Source organism: Chionomys nivalis, chromosome 17, assembly GCF_950005125.1.
Source record: "Chionomys nivalis chromosome 17, mChiNiv1.1, whole genome shotgun sequence".
Classification (NCBI taxonomy): domain Eukaryota; kingdom Metazoa; phylum Chordata; class Mammalia; order Rodentia; family Cricetidae; genus Chionomys; species Chionomys nivalis.
In genome coordinates, this window is record NC_080102.1 from 34,145,010 (window position 1) to 34,168,061 (window position 23,052).

Consider the following 23,052-nt stretch of genomic DNA (forward strand, 5'->3'; position numbering starts at 1 on the left):
TTATCCTTTGGGGACTTGGGCATCCCTGATCCTGACAGGCAAGTCATTACAATGGTTGATACTGCACGGTCTCGCACATCCCTGTTCACACAGGATGATGCACTGGTGATGCTGTGCTGTCTGGCCAGCTGCATGCCGTCTCTAAGGCTCTTGTCATAGGTGATGTCCTTGCTGGTATCCTCTGGACCTCTGTTGGCTGGCTCTGGTTGGCCATGCTGTGATTTTGGGGGGTAACAGTCAACTTGCCTCCTCTGGATGGGACACTGTTTTGTCCCTTTTGGCTAAATGGCCTCTAGGCTTTATGGTCCCTGATATCAGAGATATATAGTGAACACACACCTGTGCTCCCTTTCCCCACCCACAATCTGGGGTTGGTAAGGCACCTGAAGATGCCCTCTGTCTGGTCACCGTTGAGTGCCAGCACCTCCTCGGAGAGCCGCGTCTGTACCCAGGGCAGCTGCCTGTCAGGATAGCGTTCTTTCTGCATGCTCATCACCTCCTGCAGTGCACTGCCAAACATGGATGGGCTGAACACTGCGTTCTTGGCATGTCGGATTTCCTCCACATTAGGCTTCTTTAGGCCCTGTGAAAACAGCTCAGCATTCAGGTCCTGTTGTAGTTCAGCCTCCTTCTTTCATCTCTTCTCCATCACTCTGGGTCCTGGCCCAACAAGAACTAGGGACAACCCAGACCCTAACCCAAGTCACTAAAGGCATCTCCCATCAGGCCATCTGCAACACTCCAAACTACAGATATGAGAAAGGTGGAGGGGTGAGGGTCTCCAGCACAGGCTTGCATATGGCAATGCCTGCCTGCTGCATTTCACCATGCCAGTTGGAGTTCTTAGGGACAGTGCAGCCAGGATGCTATTCCCAGGCTCTAGGAGGCTGGATAGGGCCAGGTGGGTACAGCACCTTACTTGGGAAGGCTACCTGATGCCTTGTCTAGTATGTGTACCCGTTTGCATTAGAGGCCCAGGCATGGTCGGGGGCCCTTGAAGAGCAAGAGACTGTGGAAGCACAGGTGTAAGCCTTCCTATCCAGGCTGGGGCTCTCTGCAGCCTGCCAGTGCTCCACTGAGTCTCACTGCCCTTCCATCAGGTCTGTGTGTGGACTGCAGGAGAGCCATTTACCCTACCCTACTTCTCCCAGAAGTATTTGTACCTTCTTGGCCCCAGTCAGGGCTGCCTTCTGAAGTTTGTGGTAACAGTACTTCGCATAGGTGCTTATTGCCACCCCTGGAAGAGAAAGGGTGGCAGTCAGCCTGGGGTGGACACGTGGGACACAGGGATTCAGAAAAGCAACTATAAGGGTTTTGGGATGTGGCCAGCTTCTCATCCAACCCTGAGCTACATAGTAGCCCATATTCTCTCATAGGCAGCCCTTTAGAGCAGAGACCCAAGAGGAGAGGCAAGAGACACTCCCCCCCCCCCATCTCTAGAAGCTAGGGTAGGAGAAATCCCTCTACCAGCCTTCCTATATCCACCTAGGAAGAACAGGGGAGCAAAGAGCACACCCTGGGTCCCAGGCTTTCAAACGCCACTTCCTTTCCTCCTTAGGTGACCCTAGCAAGACCTTTGGTTTTCCCTGGTCCCAGGGGAAGAGGCTACTGGATGAAGCATTTGGTGCCTTTGGTCAGCACTGGGGCAAAGGCAGTTCTCCAGCAGCTCTGGCGTCCTTAGGAAGGGAGTGAAGTTGGGAGCAGAGTGTCAGGGAAAGAGTGAGTGGCCAAAGCTTGGCTCTTAGTGAAAGACAGCTTGCAGAAGATGCCAGTGCTCTGTGCCAGCGCTCTATCTAACCAGCGGGTAAGATAACGACAGGGCTGAAGGTCTGGCCTCCTCTCTCAAGGTAGGGAGCTCCCTGGAACTCATGCCCTGCAGCAGAGCTAGTGACACTGGAGTGTTGGTAGGTGTCAAGTGTCTCCAACCTGTCCCAGCAAATAAGAATGGTGGCAGATGACAGAACATGCCAAGAAGTGTCATGGACAAACACCAGCTGTGTGCTTCTGGAAAATGGACACCCCTTCCCTGGAAGGTTCTGCCTCTACTACCCGCAGCTGTGAAGTTTGTAATTGGGAGTACCTTTGCCTTTGAAAGGAGACAGTTTCTTATAGACATCTGAGGTCTTGGAGAGGTCCTTAGATCCCCAACTTTATATACATATGTGTGTGTCATACGGAACACACACATATATGAGATATATACATATAGTTATTATATATAATTATATAAGTATACTCATTCCACAAGTATATTATGGCCCATGAGAACCTTTATCACAAGTTTTATTCACATATGTAAAATGGTTCTTTTCTAACCAAAATAATTATAAATCTCTCCGACATTTAAGTTTTGGACAATCTGCCCCAGGTCCCAAGTGATCCACAGACTCGGGCAGATCACCGTGGTTTTTGTCCTCAGTCATCTAGAGAGCACTAGAGCTTCTCCCTCAGGCTATCTGCCCTTCACGATTGCCATGAGGTTGCCTTACTTTATAAGGATGGAGAGCGCTTAAGTGCTTTTCACTGCCCTGGCTCAGCTCAGCAGATGGGGTCTGAGAGCAGTGGAACGGACTTAAGCCTGTTGCCTCCTGTTCTGCCCACCCAGTGCTGCTTAATCTGATGCTCACTCAGGACCAGAGCAAACCCTACTCCGATCACCTCTGAGCTGGTAGTAGGTATGAAAAACTGCTTCAGTTTTTCTGTAGGACAGAGACGGAGATAACGCCTGTCTCGCGGAGGCCTGAGAATGGCTGTGCTGGAAGCCTAGTAGCCAGCGGTAAGTAGACAGCTGCTGCTGTGGTGGCGGTAGCTGCTAGCCTAGGCCTGAGGCTGGGGTCACATATGGCCTGGAGTCTAGAAAGCTGCAGTGATTTCAGCTCTTGCTAAGTGTCTAGAGCAGATCACGGTGTCATTGCCACTCCACAGAGACCTTTACTTATAAGAGGAGGTCAGTCGAGCCTTGTTGAGCCTTGGCCAGAGCCTCCACCAGGATGCAGGTAACAGTTCTGTGTGATGGACGGCTTAACATAGCTCTAGATGAGCGGCACACCAGAGTTTTTACTATTGTAGCAGGAATCTGGATAGGCTGTAAGCCTCAAAGATAGCTGGATGTGCCCAAGGTTTGTTGTGTCTGCTGCTGCTTACTCTGCATGGTCCTGGGAATGAATGCTCCCAGATTCTCTACCTGACAGTCTGAGCTCCAGGGCTCTGCCCAGTTCTGCTTCAAGTTCCACAGTCACTCGATCCCTACCTTGTGGCCACAACTCACAGACGGTTGGTATACATGCAGCTCCATGCCCCCGGTGGTTAGGCAAGCAGGGTCTCTTTCTACTACTGTCCCCATGAGCAGTCTGAGCTAGGGCAGCCTGGGAGGCCCTGAGCAAGGACAAATTTCCAGTCCTATAGATGTCATCGCCTGCAGGGCCCACCATGCTTTGCAGCTTCCTGTTGGCCCAGTTTGTTTGAAATAGACCTCATCTACAGAAAACTCCCCAGCCTTGTCCCTGGGTTCCAGTGGGTGGCACACAACAGGCAGAGCAAAGAACAGGAGACGGGATTCAAATACCGTGAACCACGGCCTGATGGAAGCAGCTCTATACAAAGCTGGTGCAGGAAGGCCAGAGCTGAGGCCTTGTGGAGGAGTGGCAGTGCTGAATTGAGAGCTCTAGGTAGCGAGGTCACAGCCTTGCCTGAAGTTCAGTGCAGCAGACAGTCCTGAGACAGGGCTCAGGGGAAGAGATAGAAGGCTGCTGGTGGAAGAAGGCAGAGGAATCCTGGACTGCAGAAGGCTTTGCTGGGGCCACCGTGGGAGAGGGAAGATCCCCTAACTATACTAGGGTGGGCTCTCCTGCCCCAAGACAACCAGCTCCACCTGTGAGCCTCACCCCAGCGTCAGGCCCACTCACTCACCTGGGGACTGACTCCAGGCCTTCACAGGTTAGTCCCCCAAGAAGCAAGTTGTGGATTGTCCTGGGTACTGCCGGAAGAGGTGCAGGGCATGCACCATTTCTCTAGGGTCATTTTGGCACCCTAGACCTCCAGTTTTTGCTTGCTTGGGAGGCCCCAAGCCTGAGGTTAGTGTCCCTCCCCCAGCCCAGAAGCGGTTAGAAAGAGGGCCAGGCGGCCATGGTGGAAGCAGAGCGGTGCAGAGGCAGCACCCAGGCTGCAGAGGCCCTACCATCTGGCTCTTCAACATAAGGCTTGGCTTTCTTTCTCAGTTTGGACTTCTTCTTACTGTTCCTTTCCAGAAGCTCTTTTATGTGCTGGGTCACTGGGGAGCAAACACAACTGTGAGGACCACAGGACATACACCAGAAACCACTGCGCATGTGGTTTCCACGCTTGGTGGCAAGGTCCCTGGAACCGCCAGGGTCTGTCCCTATCAAGCTGATGGCCATGGGTCTCTGGGGCGAGGCGGCTCTGTGTACACACAGGTCAGAGTGAGGGGTTGGGCCCTTTCTAGAGCTACATGACCAGAGGGCCTACGGTGGGTAGGAGGGCAGAGGACAGCCAGGGGAGAGAAGATACAGCTGGCTCACACTTCTCTGCTGACAGAAAGTTTGAGCCTGGGCTCCTCAGCTGCTGTTTGCTCCACAGACCCACATAACTACAAAGTCAACAGGAATGGGTGAATGGCGGTGACTGGACTGCCACCTGGCTGAGGCCGTGCCTGTCAGATTTCTGCACTGTGAAATTACCGCATTCTTCACGTGTTCCTTGGAAGTTAAGTCACAAGGACGGAATGTGTTAAGGATATTTATTTTATACTTTGCTTTGAGCTTTGCCACTGGGAAGTTTTCGGTTGGCTCATGTACCCCCCCACCCCCACCCCGCCTCTATTGTCAATACTGGTGATTGAACACCCAACTTCAGTGCATGCTAGGTGGGTACTCTAACACTGAGTCATAGGTCTAGCCCTCTTTGACTTTTTAAAATTTGTTTTTGAGACAGAGTTTTTCTGTGTAGGCCTGGCTGTCCTGAAACTCATTCTGTACACCAGACTGGCCTCGAACTCAGAAATTCGCCTGCCTCTGCTTCTCTAGTGCTGGGATTAAAGGCATGTGCCACCACTGCCTAGCCGCTTTTCCTTTTTGAGAGAAGATCTTATTTAGACTGGCACAGCTGGCCTTGAACTCTTGATCTTGCCTTGGCATCCTGAGTAGCTGATCTAAGACTACACTACCAGGCGTGGCTACTTCCTTTTTACTTATTTTGGGTGCTAGGGACTGAACCCGCAGCCTTATGAATAACAGCCAAGTGTTCTACACTGAGCTATAACTGCAGCCCTTGAATCATTTCTGAGGTCTTGAAATTTTGATCCCTTGCTGTAGAGCTCAGGGCTGACCAGCCTCAAGCCCTCTCTGTGCTGAGATTACAGACACATGCCAGCACCCCAGTCACTTTTGACATCTTCCACACCCTCACACTAGGATATCAGTCATTTCTCAAAAGGACTATGGCTTATTTTCTTTATTTTTTTAACTATTAGCTTTTATTTTTCTTAAATTTACTCAGTGGTTTCTGGGAATTGAACTTAGGACCCTGGAGGGAAGAACAGCCAGTACTCTTAACCACTGTCTCACCAGCCCCAGGACTATGGTTTCTTGTGATGGAAAATTATATTTAGAAACCAAAAAACGGTGTAAGGTGTACTTGCTGCTATTGAGTTATCCTTGCTTCTAAGGGCCTCTCAGCTGACAGAGTAAGCAAATACGTATCCACTGACCCCTATGTACATATATATTTCTATAAACACTTCTGTAGGTGTCGATCGGTGTTTCTATTAACATATGAGTTCATACTAATGACTACACTTTAACCTGTCCCCACAGAGATCAGTCTACACAGCTTCTGCTCCTTGTCTGCAGCCCGTATAACTGACTTTTCCTTCCTCTTTCAGGGGAAGATGCTGAGGACTGAGCCCCAGACTCCCGGCTCTACCACCGAGCCACACTTAAGCTCCTCGTTATCTCAACACTATCTCATTGGAGATTCACTTCTCATAGTTCAATTTTCCAACAGATAGTGGTTTTGGTACTATGTAAAAGCCACGGCCTAACTCAGGAAGACAAAGGATTTCTCCTGTGTCTGGTTTGGGGTTTCATGCTTTGGTTCAAGACTTTCCTTTTTTAATTTCTTTTTTTTTCCTTTTTTCCTTTTTGGTTTTTGAGACAGGGTTTCTCTGTAGCGTTTGGAGCCTGTTCTAGAACTAGCTCTTGTAGACCAGGCTGGCCTTGAACTCACAGAGATCCTTCTTTAATTTCTCCCCCCACCCTTTTTAAAAGTGATTTTTATTGAGTTTTATATTTTTCTCTGCTTCCCTCCCCCCTTCAATCCTCTCCCAATTCTTCATACAGTGCAAGCAAAGTTTGGGATTAGTTTCTTTTGTGTTTGAAAATCCAGTTCCTCAGCTGGGCAGTGGTGATGCATGCCTTTAATCCCAGCACTCAGGAGGCAGAGGCAGGCAGATCTCTGTGAGTTTGAGGCCAGCCTAGTCTACAAGAGCTAGTTCCAGGATAGGCGCCAAAGCTACAGCACCATTCAAGGAAGGCCTCCGTTTGTTCACTGACCTGCTTTTGAGTGGGACTGTTTCTGAACCTCTGTGATGGTCACATGCAGACCAGACTGGATTACTCCAGATCTGTAACAAGCTAGTGGTGGGAAGTCCTCCAGCACGCTGCTCTTCTGCACTAATCACAGTTTCAGAGGTTAGTCATTACCAGTGTGAGAGGGCGCTGGAAATGCTTTCAAGAGTAGCCTTGGCAATTGTGTTTCTTCACAGCAGAACAATATCTAAGACAAGGTCTAATTTTAAAGACTTTTTAAATAAGCATGTTTGTGCACGAATGTATGTATGTGTGCATGCGAATATGTGTTGTATGTTTATGTAGGTGCAAGTGTCCAGAGGCCAGAGGCTAGAAGCATCAGATTCCCTGGAACTGGAGTTACAGTTGGTTAAGAGCCACCAAATGTGGGTGCTGGGAATCGGACTTGGGTACTCCTGCAAGAGCACTATACATTCTTAACCACTGAGCCACCTTTCCAGACCCTGTTCATGTTTTTTGTTCTTGAGATTGTGTCTCGCCATGTAGCTTTTACTAATGTTAGTTAGGGTCATCATGTTGAGCTTAAATTTATGCTTCTCCTAATTCAGCCTCCAAGTGCTGAAATTATAGGTGTGTGCCACCATAGATAGCTTTTCACCACCATTAGCTAGACATTGGAAAGTCTTAAAAAATACGGAGTAAGCCAGGCGGTGGTGGCGCACGCCTTTAATCCCAGCACTCGGGAGGCAGAGGCAGGTGGATCTCTGTGAGTTTGAGACCAGCCTGGTCTACAAGAGCTAGTTCCAGGACAGGCTCCAAAACCACAGAGAAACCTTGTCTCGAAAAACCAAAAAAAAAAAAAACAAATACGGAGTAAGGGGCTGGAGAGATGGCTCAGCGGTTAAGAACATGGAGTGCTCTTCCAGAGGACCCAGGTTCAATTCCCAGCACCCACATGGCAGCTCATAACTGTAACTCCTGTTCCAGAGATCTGACACCCTCACACCGACATTCACACATACACACACACACACACACAAAAAAAAAAAAAAAAGAAAGAAAAAAAAAAACGGGGTGATGGTGGCATACGCCTTTAATCCCAGCACTCAGGAGGCAGAGGCAGGCAGATCTCTGTGAATTCGAAGCCAGCTTGGTCTACAGAGGACCTAGATTCAATTCCCAGGTCTGTAACTCCAATCTAGTCCAATTCTAGGAGATTCAGCATAGATCATGCAAATATGTACAAAGGCAAAACATCAATGCACATAAAATAAAAATAAACAAATTACTTAAAAAAATATATGGAGTAGCAACCTGGCAGTGGTGTTGCATGCCTTTAATCACAGCCTTGGGAGGCACAAGCAGGCAAATCTCTGAGTTCAAGGCTGGCCTGGTCTACACAGTGAGTTCCAGGATGGTGTGGGCTACACAGAGAAACCCTGTCTCAAAAAACCAGAAAACAAACAAACAAAAAAACCCCAAAAAGTTCAATTCTGTATCTGCCTCCTGCGTGCTGGCTTTATGCCCGGTGAGGACCATATACTTGAACATGCCTGCTGAAAAGGGACAATCAGCTTGTATGCAGAGGTCTCTTCTGGGCTCCAGGCCAAGCAAAGTTGCACACAGGCAAACTTGAGGCAATCCCGAGATGTTTTGACAGTGAGAGCAGCCCAGGCCCCACAACCTGGATGCAAGGCACATGTTGGTTGCTTACCATTCAAGTGTCCAGAGATAAGGCCTTATGGGCCTTAAATAGGGTGCTGTCAAACCCCAGCCCACAGGCTAAAGCCATCTCCTTATTTTATGTTAGCCATGACACCATGTATATTACACACTGGGAAAGAGGCATCCACAGACACTTCTGTGTGAAGGGTAGTATCACAGGAGATCCTACAGAAATAGCTCAGTTACAGTCTTCTTGTGTAGCTGACCTAGGGATTTCTAAGCCTCGGATCATCTCCCACGTCTTCATTGGCTCACGGACTAACTCAAGTATACTCTTGTGGTATACTATGGGCCTCACACTGTGCTAGGCAGTAGAGGGACATTTTCTTAACCTATAGCTCAAATAAATTGGAAGGCCCCTTAAAAGAGGACAAGGAAGTGATCTATGAGGTCAACAAAACAGTTTCCAGGATTCCCCTGATGCTCAGAAAGGCTTAAGAGGACCAAAGACTGGGGTTCTTGAGTTGCCCACTAAGGCCTATAGTAGGCCCAAGCTGCTTGGAACCTGATTTTGGCCCTCAGTGTAGGTAAGGGAACATAGACCATGTGCAAGGCTATGCATCTTCCAGGACCTATGGCAAAAAGAGCATGCCTGGGGTAGAAATTCCATGTATTCTGAAATTTCATTCCCAAGTGGCTGAGGTACAACATGGTACCTATGCCCTGCACACCTTCCCCAGGAGCCTGCTCAAGTCACGCAGCTTCATTCCTGTCCTCATGTGCACACATTTACCCCACAGTATTATAAAGACTGCTTTCCCCATACCTGCTGGGGACAAGGCCTAGAGGCTCTGAACAGGACCTCAGTTTCTAGTCCAAGACAGACTCTTCTCTTCCTAAGGAGCAATGCGCAGTACTGTGTGTGTTTCAGCATGTGGGTGTCCATCTGGACATCAGTTCTGTGGCTATAATCCACAGGTACCTGTAACTATTGAGGTAGAAGATGGCTACACAGCTAGCTACCTATGTTGTTCTGCCCTGTGCCCACTCTAGCTAGCCTAGGGCTCAGAGCAACTGTCTAGCTGACAGAACCATGGCCTATCTCTGAGGGCCTTGTACTTGGCCTTGGCAGTCACAGGCAAGCAAGAGACCTGTGATAGTATACTACCTTCTGCCCTCACAGGGCAATACAGCTCATAATGCCTCGCTGACTGATCTCGTATGATCTTATACATGATGGGCCGGTGGGTTGGAGCTCGGTGACACATCCTGGTCACTATGTTTTTCCTTGCTTAGGTTATTGGCCCAGACCCCACACAGAAGACAGCATGAGCCTCCCTGAACATCTTCTCTAACAACAAGATAACAAAATAGAGTATGGTAAGGGTATAGGACCTTGACAATGCCTGTCCTGCCGTAGTAGGTTTGGAGCAGAATATATACAAGGCTACATATCCTTATTTCTGCCAGGTCTACCTAGGCTCTTCTCAGAGTTTCAGATAGGATTCTCTGAAGAGGCCTACAAGTCAGAGGAAACACGGGTCTGGGGTCTTCCAGGGGACTGTGTATCTTCTTGGAACTGGCCGGTTTTACCCAGCATGGCTAGGAGCCCTCTCCATAGCCCTTACCTCAGCAGTAGCAAAGCTGGGGTGCCGAGGGTCCCACACGCTGGGCCTTACCTTTGGTGTCATTAACGGGGTCCATATGCCGGTAGATATAGCCCTCCAGGTAGGAGTGGAACTTGGGGGTAGGTGGGAAGAAGGCCAGACAGATGGCCATGAGCTCCCAGCCACGGGCCAGGCTCTCCAGGCGGAAGTTCTCTGTGGTTTGCCGGCATAGCTGGATGTACAGCTCATCCCGTAGACCCTGTGCACTCCAGCCTTTGGTGGCAATCTCCAGGGCCACATGCAGTGGGTCTGCCTTGGCTCGCCTGTCACCCATGTACATTTGGATTAACTTGAAGATTTCACAGGCCTCTTTCTTCACATGCCGGTCACTGGTCACAATCATGGGCTTCTTGATGGATTCGCTGCTCCAGGCCAACATGTTGGCTATGGACACCTTTCGCCGGAAGAGACCCTGGGTGTGCTTGTTGAAGTGCTTGGAGGCCCAGTTCTCGATGTCTGTCTCTGAGGATGGCTTACGCAGTGTGAAGGTGGGGAAGACACAGCTGGAGCTGGGTACTGCATTGCGGTTCTGCCGGCTGCTCTCAAACTGTGCGCAGGCACCAAGGTCCTCAGACTGGGAAGGACAAATGGGACTGGGCCATCAGAGGGTGGGCTGAGCAGTCAAATAGGCCCAGCTGGACTATAACCCTAAGAGGTGTAAGCCAGTCAGGCAAGTCTCAACTTGACCAAGAGGCTGAGGATAAAGTAATAGCCTTGGTCTTTGTTCTCAGGAAACCTGACTGGGTGAGGGAGGTACAAGGTATCTTAGACAGGGATACAAACTCACCTTGATACCTTTAAGGAAGGCTAGCAACTGCCTCCTACAGGCAAAGCTACCAAGCTACCAGTTCTATTCCCACCTCTGCATGACCCTGTGACCCTAGTGCTGGAGGACTGGCTCTTTTATCACTTGTCTAGGGCTTGACCCTGTTGGTCCCTCCCTCTGCCTATATAATCAGAGCCCCTTCTCAAATGGTGGCTTTGTCCTTGAAGCCACGTGAGGACCCAAGACAGCTGCTTCCCAGAATTCACTGAAGCCTTCTCCAGTGGGTGGAGATAAACCTGCCACACCATCTGGAGGAGGCCTCTGGGTTCTAACTCCACCTTCTGTGGGCTCTACTGCTGCTGGGCAGATGTAGCCAACTAGCATGGATAATGGAGCCAGAAGCAACAGTGAGACTGTCAGTGTCAAATCTTGGGACCTGGTGGATTCCAGAGGGCAGAGCTGTGAAAACAGACACTCAGGCCTTGGTGTGGCAGCCTACAGGTGGACCCTCATTGACAACTGGTACACGAGGCCTGAGACTCGGGTTCTAAAACCTCCAGGTGTCACACTCACGCCATGGATGCCAGGCACACCTAGGCCCCATTCTGCCTGTGCTGCCCTGATGTCTGGTGGCCCAGAGCTCCCGTCCGCCCTCCCCATGCCCTCACCTGTGAGGGGTGGAGGTAAGGCTCCGGCGAGGCCAGGTTGGTCTGCACAGAGATGCTCTTCTCCAGAAGGATCTGGGGGAAGCCAAGCTTTTCAAAGGTGCTCCGCTTCCAATGCTTGTTGTCCTGTTGTGCCAATGCCTCATCCTCACTGAATGCTCGTACCACAGGCCCAGGCATGGGCAGTGGGACAGCGCCATCACTTTCATACCCTGAGCCATCTTGCTGGGAGTCCCAGCTGCCCCTCTGCTTCATGTGGAAGTGGGCTTGTTGTGCCTCCCAGGCCAGTCGGGCCTGTGCCAGGAAGGGCTCAGGTGTGCCTCGTACTAGGTCTGCCTCAGCCTTTATTGGCGTAAGGCTAGACCTGCATGGAGAATGCTCTTCAGCCAGAGGCTGCTCTTCTAGAAGGTCCCCAGGACCATCAGTGGATGAGGTGCTAGGGACTTGGCACAGAGAGGGCTTTCTGTTCTTCCTCTTACGAGTGCCTGGGGAGTAACCTGTGGAAGACATGGTGTCCTGCTGACTGGACCAAGACATGGCATCCTCCTGGGCTTGGGGCAGTGGTGTAGGTGGTTGGCTTGGGCGTGACTCGGGCCCTTCCATGGTGCTATAGTCTCCAGACCTGACCCCCAGGCGCTGGTCTCTCAGTAAGCAGGGGCTGGGCTGCAGGGAGTACGTGCCACCACCTGGGTTGGGTGCATACTTGTGCCTGGGCCCAGCTCTAAGCTTGGGGCTGGAACCTGCCTGCTCCACATACACCAGCTGCCGCACATACTCCTTGCCCACAGGGCTATATTCCAGACTCAGAAAGCGCTCTGGGTACTTCTGCTTGGTGCGCATCAGCTGTTGGCAAGGTGACGTCGGGGTCTGCTTAGTAGTTTGCAGGAATGGGTGGGGCTTTCGGCCTGGTGACCTCTGTGGTGAGCCAGTCTGGTAGGGGCTGTTGGCCTCAAACTGTACATCCATGGGGGGCTCATCATAAATGGGGGCTTGGTATTCCACTGGAGGCTCCTCATAGAGTGGGGGCTCATATCCATAGCGTGGGGAGGAGGGCTGTGAATCACTGGAGGGCTTTCGGGGCTGCATCAACAGTGGAGAACAGTTTCCAGAGAGCTCAGCCCTCCTGAGGAAGGGTGAGGGCCGCCTCTCCGGAAAGAAGACAGTGCCATCAGTGTCAGGGACAAAGGTCTGCAGGCTAGGTGAGTGCTGGCTGCCAGAGGGTCTGCGGTGATGCCCTCCCGCCTGGCTGTCTGAGGGATAACCATTGCCTTGGGGAGTGAGGAAGCTGGGTTCACGGTCAGCAACCTTGATGAGCATGCGTTCCTTGTTACCAGAGTTCCACCGCAGTGAGGAGGTCCTGCATGGAGAGTGACACCAGTTACTGGCAGAATTAAGTCTAGCCCCACCATCCAGCCTGAGACTTTCCCAGCATCTTCCTCATGCTTAGGTTTGGAATGGTCTTGTGCTCTTTCTAGAGCTCTTCCACCTCAGAGCTGTTTCTTGCTCAGTCTAGTACCAGGCAGAGCACTGCTTCTGGAGGTGCCAGTCAATGGCTCAGGTATCGAAGAGCCCAAATCTATACCTACCATATGAGCACCGCAGGGCGCAGTTTCAAAACATGGCTCCTGTGGCCTTCCTCTTGCTTTGATCACCACTTTTACCTTGGCAGAAAGATACTTGTTTTTCTCTCAGCTCCCTGCTAATACCTCTATCAGGTCAAGGGCACTCACAAATGTCCCTTACCAGGGAGGTTACGGTGGGTATCTGGCATCTTCTGAATGTCTTTTGCTTACTAAGTGGGTGGTACTGCCCCTAAGGACATCAGACACAATGCTTATATATGTCCTGTCCCATAGGCCTGAGGTCAGAAAGAGCCCTGCATCTCATGACTATGCTTGAAGTATCAAGAAGCTTGGAACAGTATTCCAAGAAAGATGTTCCTGTTCTCCCCTCAGACTGCTGAAGTGATCCTGTGACTAGGGTTTCCAATACCTTTTGAATTTGGCTGAATAATCTTGCATGAGTTTTCGAAAACCAGCTACTGTGATTTCAAATATCATGTTTACTTTTTTCTTCTCTTCTGGGACTCCAACACAATTCACTGTGCACCATTCAGTTATGAGATGGCCTAAATTTCTCACTTCTCCATCCTTCAGGTTCTCTTCTCATCTGTCTTATATTTACTAGTGCTCTACTTAACTATGCTGTTTGCTTATTTTAGAAAGGCTGTGTAGCTATGTCTGGCTTTGAATTTGAGATTCTCCTGCCTCTGCCCCGAGTGCTAAGATTAGAGGTGTCTACTATCACACTCATTTCCGCTGATATAGGTATTTTGTCTGCATATTTATCTGTACACCATGTGCATGCAGTGGCTGTCAGGGCCAAAAGAATGCAGCAGATCTTCTAGTACTGGAGTTACAGACTCTTGCTAGCTGCCATACAGGCAACGAGAACCGAATCCAGATCCTCTGGAAGAGCAGTCAGTGCTCTTGACCACCAAGCCCCACCTTTCCAGTCTCAAGATTAATCTGCTTAAAAACAGATTGGATAAATACCTCAATGGTTAAGAGCACTGGCTGCATTGCCAAAGGACCTGGGTTCAATTCCTAGCACCCCCATGGTAGCTCACAACAGTCTGTAACTCCAGTTCCAGAGGATTCAGTGCCCTCTTCTGGTCTCTGCAGGCACCAACCACAACTGCATACATGGTATAGATACAATCCCCCCCCACCCTTTTTCCTTGAGACAATATTTCATGTAGCCCAGACTGGCCTCAAACTTGCTCTGTAGCTGAAATGACACTAAACTCTTGATCACCCTGCTTCCACCTCCTTAGTGCTGAGATTATAGGCCTGTACCACTGCAGCCAACTCATTATCAAATTTAGAAGATGCGGTTATGGACCTTGAGAGCAGCACAGTCCCAAATGAAATAATATCTGTCCATTTACCTGCCAGGTACACATGACCCTCATCTTTTTCAAAAATTTTTTCTTGTTTCCTCATTCACTCTCAGATGACAAACTGTCTGGAGACTGGGTGCCAGCCTCTCTCTCAGTCACACTTCTTCAGCCACCTCAACCGCTCTTCATTTCTGTCTTTCTTTTTTTTTTCCTTTGTTTTGCTTTTTCTTGGATTTTCAAGACTGGGTTTCTCTGCGGCTTTGGAGCCTGTCCTGGAATCACTCAATAGTCCAGGCCGGCCTCAAACTCACAGAGATCCACCTGCCTCTGTCTCCTGAGTGTTGGGATTAAAGGCGTGTGCTACCAATGCCCAGCTTCTTCCTTTTATTTTTTTTTTTAAAGATTTATTTATTTATTATGTATCCAACATTCTACCTCTTTGTATGCCTGCCGGCCAGAAGAGAACACCAAATTTCACACTACAGATGGCTCTGAGCCATCATGTGATTGTAGGACCTCTAGAAGAGCAGCCAGTGCTTTTAACCTCTGAGTCATCTCTCCAGCTCCAGATCTTCATTTCTTGAGCTACTTTCCTTTTCCAAAGAGTTAAGGCAGAGATCAGTCAGAAAGGGTTTCTATTTACTGAAAAAAAGAAGTTTCTCTGAGCCGGGCGGTGGTGGCGCATGCCTTTAATCCCAGCACTTGGGAGGCAGAGGCAGGCGGATCTCTGTGAGTTCGAGACCAGCCTGGTCTACAAGAGCTAGTTCCAGGACAGGCTCCAAAACCACAGAGAAACCCTGTCTCGAAAAAACCAAAAAAAAAAAAAAAAAAGAAGAAGTTTCTCTGAAGGGTGTGAAGGTTCATGCCGTTAATTCCAGGCAGGAGGATCTCTGTGAATTCAAGTTCAGCATGGTCTATATAGTGAGTTTCAAGCCAGCAAAGGCTACATGGTAAAACTCTGTTTCAAAAATCTCAACCCAAACCAAAGAAGAAGCTCCTCTGATGAGGGGTGAGAGCTATACTGACCTGTGTGTATACAGTAAGTACTCAGACATTACACTGTTTAGAAAAGTGGCAGTAGTAGGTTTTCCCCTAGAGTCCCTGACCTTCCAGGTACCGGTTAACACTACCAGGCATGAATCCCTACTATTGACAGACTAGGCCTTAAGTCTAATTAGATGGCTGCTGGTTACCCCCAAGATGTAGTTAGTCCCACTACTGCACTACGGGAGATGTGTTGCCAAGCTGACCAGGCTTGACAGCTGGGCAGGACTACTGACTGGTTTCTCCCTTGGCAGCTTGCACAGCACTTTTGGATTCATGGAGAGATCATCACCAGGAAAGAGGCTTTCATGTCAATTCCAGCTCCATTCCTTTAAGCCTAGAATTCTGCTTGGACCTAAGCTGACTGAGGCTGGGCTTGTGCAATGGGGATGGCCTATGCATTGGCTACCCTCTCCTCCTGGGAGAGAGCATGGGTTTCTGTCTCCCAGGGCTAGGAGAAACTCAAAGACAGTTATAGTCTTGGTGGTTTAGGCACAGTGAGCATACTCAAAGCCTAGTCCCCAGATCTCATTGCTCGGGACATCTCTGATGACTCCAGTCTACTCTGTGTATTTGGTCCAGCCTCTCCAGCTATCCTAGGGGTCAGGGAAAGTCAAAGGCAAGTTAGTGTCCTAAGGAAGGGAAAGCCTGTTCTGTGATAAGACCACATCTTCCAGTACAGGCAGGTGAAGAAGGATTTTGCCTATTCGAGAGTGCCAGACACAGGCCCACTCACAAAATCAGGGCACAACTCTGTGGCTGTCCACTTGTGGCCTGATGAGACTTCATGACTGGCTGGCTCAGAAAAGGCTCCCATTCCTATGGTTTCTGCTCTGAGTTGCCAGAGATAGGAACAAATGATGAAGGAAGGTCATTGGTTAAAAAATAAAGAAACTGCTTGGCCCTCATAGGTTAGAACATAGGTGGGTGGAGTAAACAGAACAGAATGCTGGGAGGAAGAGAAAGTGAGCTCAGACTCTATAGCTCTGCTCTCTGGGGCAGATGCGATGAAGCTCCGACCCAGGATGAATGTAGGCTAGAATCTTCCCGGTAAGCGCACCTTGGGGTGCTACACACATGAATAGAAATGGGCCAAGCAGTGTTTAAATGAATAGAGTTTGTGTGTTGTTATTTCGGGGCATAAGCTAGCCAGGCGACCAGGAGCTGGGGCAGCAGGAACACAGCCCGCAGCTCCTACTACAGAAAACAAACATCAGGAGAATCAAGGACACAAGAAAGGTCCAAGGGTTGATAATACATTCTATCCTGATCACCGAATGGTCACGGCATCAGAAAACAAGCAGGCAAAAGTGTGTGTTTGCCTTCTATCAGGTAGGCAGTGCTATGTGCACTGAGCCAAAGAACCTCTGTGGAGTCCTGATGCATCCTCAGTATAAACCCAAGTCCCATGCAAGACTCTAAGTCAAAGATGGACGCAAGGCCTCCTTTAAGAACAGACAATACCTGAATCTCATATACTTTACTCCTGTCCCCAGACCTCACCAAATCCACAGCTTCATGGTCACCCTTGCAGCATTCCTAAGCTGAGCCCAGTCAGGCCTTTCTGTAGTCCCATGCTCTGCATTCTTCAACCTCACTGCTTTACCCTTCTCAGTCTTGGGCCTTACATCCTAAGTAGGTCCAATTCATCACAATTCTAATCCACCTTCTGACTTTGCCTTCACCTCCTTGAGGCTATTTGAGCATCCCAAATGCCTCTGCTGTACACAGCCCCTGTTCAGGCTTCATAGGATGCAAGGCCTCCCACACAGCATTCACGGTCTCCACCTGAGCTCAGCTAGCCTTCACTTCTGTGGCACAGGTGAACTCTGGCCTTTTTTTTTTTTTATCTCGTACCTAGCTCCAGCAATAACTTTGTTGAGTGCTGCTCCTGGGCTTGTGTGCCCTAAATATACAACATGAAATCAAAGCTGAAAGTGCTTCCTTAGTGGATTACCTAAGTGGTTACGGCAGTGTGAGGCTCAGACTGAGTGGGGGCAGCTACAAGTGCTCACAGCCTGTGGCCCCAACACCTCATACTATGATTTCAGAGGCAAAATCTGGCACCAAAGTTTCTAACTGTGAAGAAAACACAGGTCTAAAAGCAACACCACTGTCCAGGACTCCTCTTTTCCAGTGTGGGTTGGCCACCAGGGATCCAAAAGCTGTCTTGCCATAGATCTCTGGGAGCACCTGAACTTCCCTCCCCGCTGGGGGCTTAGCCCTGGCCCCCAAGAGGCTAAGACTGCTCCTAGGCAGGTTTCTTCTTTGCAGATCCCAGTGCTTCTGCTGCTTCTACACCAGTCCCGTCTATAATTATAGGTTTTCTACTCCAAAAGCTGAACTCCCTGTATACCCACCTTTTCAATGCCCACACTTGAATGCCCATGTTGTAAATGGGTATTGGACTGCAAGATGACATTCCTTCACACTGCCTCCATATTCTAACTTTCCCTTCGAGATTTTTTTTTTTCAGAATTGCTGTTTCCTCTCTCTCTGTGTTCCCTTCTCTCTGCAACTTCTCCTCTTCATAAGCTGGTCCCAGGAGGAGGATCAGAAAGACAAGAATCATAAGACTGAGGTGCTAGGCAGCAGGACAGTGGCATACACTGGGCACTTCTAACTGCAACTGCTATTTCTGGGCCAGGAGCAAACTAGTGAGCTTTCTGTACCTGGGCAGCAGAAAATACTGTCTGTGCTTTCTCTTGAACTGTGGGGCAGCTTCACTACCTCAGGTCGGTCAGCTCCGATCTCCTTTATAATTTGTTTCACAAGTGCTTTGATTTCTTGTCATTCCAGCTAACATGCTGATCTGTGCCGGGCTCCCTCAGGCACAAGGTAGGGATTCCACAGTGCAGCCCGGCTGGCTCCTGTCTTCGGCACCAACCCTTGCTGCAGGTGATTAGGGTTGGTGCCAGCTGGGTCACTGGTCCTACTCTGACTGCCCAGCCATGTGGGAGGATACCTTGCTCTGGAGGACGCCTTTCTCAGGGGACCTCACCATCCAGGAATCATTTGGACCTTTAGAACTGAGTGGCTCTGCCCATACCTGTGTGTTGTACAGGCTCCAAGGATAGCAAACTCCCTTTCTTGGAGCCAAGATGATCAAATGAGGACAGCATCTGTTCTGGGAGCACATAGGCTGCAGAGTCTCAAGGGCATCTCTGGATGAGGTCTGATCCTTATTCTAGCTTTTGCAATAAGTATTTAGTCACCCAAGGACTCAGAGATCCCACTGAAGCAAACCTCTGGCTCTAGGGCTCTTGCAAGCATCAATATCGTCTTGTGATCCCACCTTGTCTCCAGATGTCACCGGTGCTTGTGCCAAGGTCTCAGTAACAAGGGCAACAATGACAAAATGGATGTTGTGTTGGGGACTATTATTTTCAAGTGTGTGACTTTTGTTTATGCTACATTTGCTTGACTCTGTGAAGCTGTTACTGTGCCTGTCTAAAATGCCCGATGGTCTAATAAAGAGCTGAACGGCCAATAGTGAGGGAGGAGCAAGGATAGGCAGGGCTGGCAGGCAGAGAGAATAAATAGAAGGAGAAATCTGGGAGAAGGGAGAACAAGGAGCAAGAGAACAAGGAGAGGAAGACATCAGGGGTCAGCCACACAGCCAGTGATGGAGTAAGAAGGAAAGACAGGTATACAGAAATAGAGAAAAAGCCGGGCGGTGGTGGCGCACGCCTTTAATCCCAGCACTTGGGAGGCAGAGGCAGGCGGATCTCTGTGAGTTCGAGACCAGCCTGGTCTACAGAGCTAGTTCCAGGACAGGCTCCAAAACCACAGAGAAACCCTGTCTCGAAAAACCAAAAAAAAAAAAAAAAAAAAGAAAGAAATAGAGAAAGATAATAAACCCCTAAGTAAAAAAGAATAAAAAAAAATGTAATAAAAAAAAAAAAAGATAATAAACCCAGAGGCAAAAGGTAGGATAATTTAAGAAAAGCTGGCAAGAAACAAGCCAAGCTAAGGCTGGGCATTCACAACTAAGAATAAGCCTCCATGTATGATTTATTTGGGAGCTGGGTCCCTCAAAAAGCCGAAAGAGTAAAATATCCCACAACAGTGCTGTGGCGTGGTTTTTCCTTGTTGGCACTCATGGTTATCCCATCACTATCTTGGAGTAGAGATCACCTGGCCTAGCAGTCACAGCAATGAAATGGGAACAATACAGTGAGAGGTTGATATATGGGAATGATATATATATATATATAGAGAGAGAGAGACTGGGTTTCATGTCCATAACAGGACTATTTATACTCCCTATAGGAGGAAAGGGGAGGTCATAGGACTCTGACTGGAATTCTAACCATCCCTCTTTTTTCTCTTTTGTTTGCCCCTCTGACTGCAAGGGATCTTGGGAAATGTTAGATTATACAGGGTGCATGTGTGGGGTCCAATAATGCAGCTTCCATGAGGGCATCATCCACGATGTGGAAGGACTTCTCAGTGGTGCAGCTGTTCTGGGACCTTACATTTCTGCACGTCAGTCAGTCCCATAAACGCACATGGTCATTGAGTGAGATTCGGGTGGAATCACTCCTGTACATTTGTACAGATGGAAAAGCTATACAACAAGGGGACCGGGGGGGGGGGGTGAAGGCTGGGATGCCTTGCATGAAGCAGCCTCCAGGCTGTAGCTGAGATCAGGCATTTTCCCTCCTGAGGGACAGAACAGTTTCCAGGTTGTATAAGACATCAATACCCTGGGCTGGTCACTGGAATGCAGCAGAGGGTGCTCCTGATATAGAAATGTAGCTGCTTGCTCTGTGCTGTCCAGGTCCACCCAGGAGACTATGGGGTTCTAAAAGGAATCTCCAATGGTATCACTGCTAGCAGGTAAAAGGGAGTGACTGTCAAAGGCAATGAAAAAAGCAACACAGATAGTAGCTATGGAGAAAGTAGCTATGGCAGGGCTGGAGACCTGGGAGCAAAGAGCTAGGGGATTTTAAGGAGTGGTGTAGGAGTTCCTTCTGTTTGTGTGTTGCTTTCATTGGTTAATGAATAAAGAAACTGCCTTGGCCTAATTGATAGGGCAGAACGCAGGAAGGCGGGGAAGTCAACTGAATGCTGGGAGGAAGAAAGGTGGAGTAGCAGAGAGATGCCATGGATCCGCCAGAGACAGACATTGGGAATTTTACCCAGTAAGCCACTGACACGTGGCAATATACAAAGATTAATAGAAATGGGTTAAACTGAGATGTAAGAGTTAGCCAATAAGAAATTAGAGCTAGCTGGATGGTGGTGGCACACGCCTTTAATCCCAGCATTTGGGAGACAGAGGCAGGCAGATCTCTGTGAGTTTGAGGCCAGCCTGGTCTACAAGAGCTAGTTCCAGGAAAGGCAAAAACTATAGAGAAACCCTGTCTCGAAAATGAAAGAAAGAAAGAAAGAAAGAAAGAAAGAAAGAAAGAAAGAAAGAAAGAAAGAAAGAAAGAAAGTAGAGCTAATGGGCCAAGCAATGTTTCAATTAATACAGTTTCTGTGTGGTTATTTTGGGTGTAAGCTAGCTGGGCTGCCAGGATGAACAAGCGGGCCCTCACCTTGCAACAATTGGCCCAGAACAAGAGGCCTTTATGTAGGCCTCTGCAGAGGCTGGTCATGTCAGCTAATGTGGCTGGCATGTTTTTATAGGGCTGAGAGTAGCTGAACTGCTAACGTGAGGACTGATGGGTGGAAGGATCCTGGAGTGGGCTTGCTTCTCCCATCTGCCATCCATACCTAAGTTATCTAGAAAGACCCAGAGAGCCTCTTTTGTCCACTGGGACTTGTGCCTGTAAGGGGTACCTGCCACCCTGAAAACTTATTAGTGAGCCAGGCTCCTGATTTTGAGGGGTAATAGCTCCCCAGGGCTGGCAGGGTTGTGGCAGTGCTTACCAACAAAAGACTAGATGGGCACATCTGTAAAGAGTACATTTCCTTAGCCCACTATGGTGCTCCTGTTGCTTCTTGCTCAACCAGACTCTGCTCCAACTATTCCAACACCAGCACACTCAGGAACACTCAGATCAGCAGACAGGTGTGTTCAACATCAGGCAGTTTACCTGTAGTGAAGGAGTTGGCCGTCAGCACTGTAATCCCGGTAAACCTCATAGTCCTTCTCCAGGAGCACACCTGGTGGTGAACAACTGAAACACAGAATGAGAAAGGTATGAGATCAGTGCAGCACTTCAAGCTCACTGCCCTAGGGATGGCCTTAGTTTATAGACAGGGTCTCATTGTGCAGTGACACTCACAGAGATCCATCGGCTTCTGTCTTGTGAGGACTGGGATTACAAGTGTGCACTGCACGTTCCTGTGTGCTTTCCTATGGGCTAAGCAAGAACTTCAGCCACAGTGCCCTGCCTAGAGGCCATGGAGCAAGCGGGCCAGGTCTCTCTCCAAACTGCAAACTCCTTTGAGATCCATTACATTCCAAAAATGAACACCCTTCCATTATTTTGTATTCAAACATGTGCCTTAAACTATCCTCACAGAGCTCAGTATAGACCTATGGAAAGGTCCTCAGCATCTGGGAAGGCCCACTGACATTTTGTCCTTCACAACTTCTCCTGGTTCAAGGTACTGAAGACCCTGAAAGGAGATCTCCTTACCTGGGCTACTAAATGGCTACACAGGGCAGGTCGGTAGCCAGACTTTACTTCCTTAAGTATATACCCACCTATGACTTTTCTACTTTTGTTTTTGTAGACAAAGTTTCTCTGTGTAGCCCTGGCGGTCAGAGTTCGCTTTATAGACCAGGCAGGTCTTGAACTCACAGAAATCCGCTTATCTCTGCCTCCTGAGTACTGGGATAAAAGGCGTGCACTACTGTCCAGCATTTTTTTTCTTTTCAATTGATTGTTTAGCAACCAAGTGCATTTGCATGATGGCAACAGTAACAACAAAAATAAAATAGAAGTCGGGCGATGGTGGCGCACGCCTTTAATCCCAGCACTCGGGAGGCAGAGGCAGGCGGATCTCTGTGAGTTTGAGGCCAGCCTGGTCTACAAGGGCTAGTTCCAGGACAGGCTCCAAAAACTACAGAGATACCCTGTCTTGAAAAAGCAAGAAACAAACAAATAAACAAATAAATAATATAGACGTCTAGGGTATAAATTAATAATGAAGCTTAAAGGTAGCTCACATATACAAGGCCCAGGTTCAATCTCAAAAGCATTTATTCTAATCAAAGCCCCACATTCATCTGGGTTTAGTGGTTCATGTGTGTAATTTTAATAATTGGGAGGCTGAGGTTCAAGGCCAGTCTGGGATAAGCATTAAGACCTTCTTCATAAACCAGGCGGTGGTGGTGCACACCTTTAATTCTAGCACTCAGGAGGCAGAGACAGGTGAATCTCTGTGAGTTCAAGGCCGCTTGATCTACAGATAGGTTCCAGAATAGTAGAAACCCTGTCTCCAAAAACCAGAAAGACTCTCTTTGCAAACAAATATAAGGACTGTGCTGGATCAAAACAGTAATACTTGGCTATAATGCACAGGGCCTAGGGAGATGGCATGGTCGGTGAAGAGCATGAGGATCTGAATGCAGACCCCTGCGTGAAGACATGCACCTGTAACCTTAAGTTGGAGGGGAGATAGGAGGATCCTTGAAGCTGAGGGGTCAGCAAATCCAGACACAACGGCAAGCTCCAAGTTAGCAGGAGATGCTGTCTCAAAAAATAAACTGAGGAGTGACAGAAACAGACACAAGCACATATATAAACAGGCATATCCATTTGCCTAAACACATACACACACAAAAAAAAAAAATACTGAAAAAAATGTAGAAATAGCTAAGAGAAAAAGTTCAAAG

General features: G+C 48.8%; 1 protein-coding gene across 4 annotated transcripts in view; it reads right to left on the reverse strand.

Moving 5' to 3' along the window:
• The window catches only part of Arhgap39 (Rho GTPase activating protein 39), a 100,818-nt gene that overhangs the window by 2,497 nt on the left and 75,269 nt on the right, over window positions 1-23,052 (reverse strand). For 2 of the 4 annotated variants that reach the window (XM_057791575.1, XM_057791576.1), the window contains exons 4-9: window positions 21,302-21,385; window positions 11,312-12,665; window positions 9,890-10,451; window positions 4,178-4,270; window positions 1,164-1,237; window positions 384-583 (exon numbers count right to left, since the gene is read on the reverse strand). In XM_057791575.1, coding sequence (XP_057647558.1) covers window positions 384-583; window positions 1,164-1,237; window positions 4,178-4,270; window positions 9,890-10,451; window positions 11,312-12,665; window positions 21,302-21,385 — 2,367 coding nt within the window. Of the gene's footprint in view, window positions 1-383; window positions 584-1,163; window positions 1,238-3,909; window positions 4,271-9,889; window positions 10,452-11,311; window positions 12,666-21,301; window positions 21,386-23,052 lie in introns of those variants that run through there. The other 2 variants (XM_057791577.1, XR_009058469.1) reach the window with 2 other exon arrangements.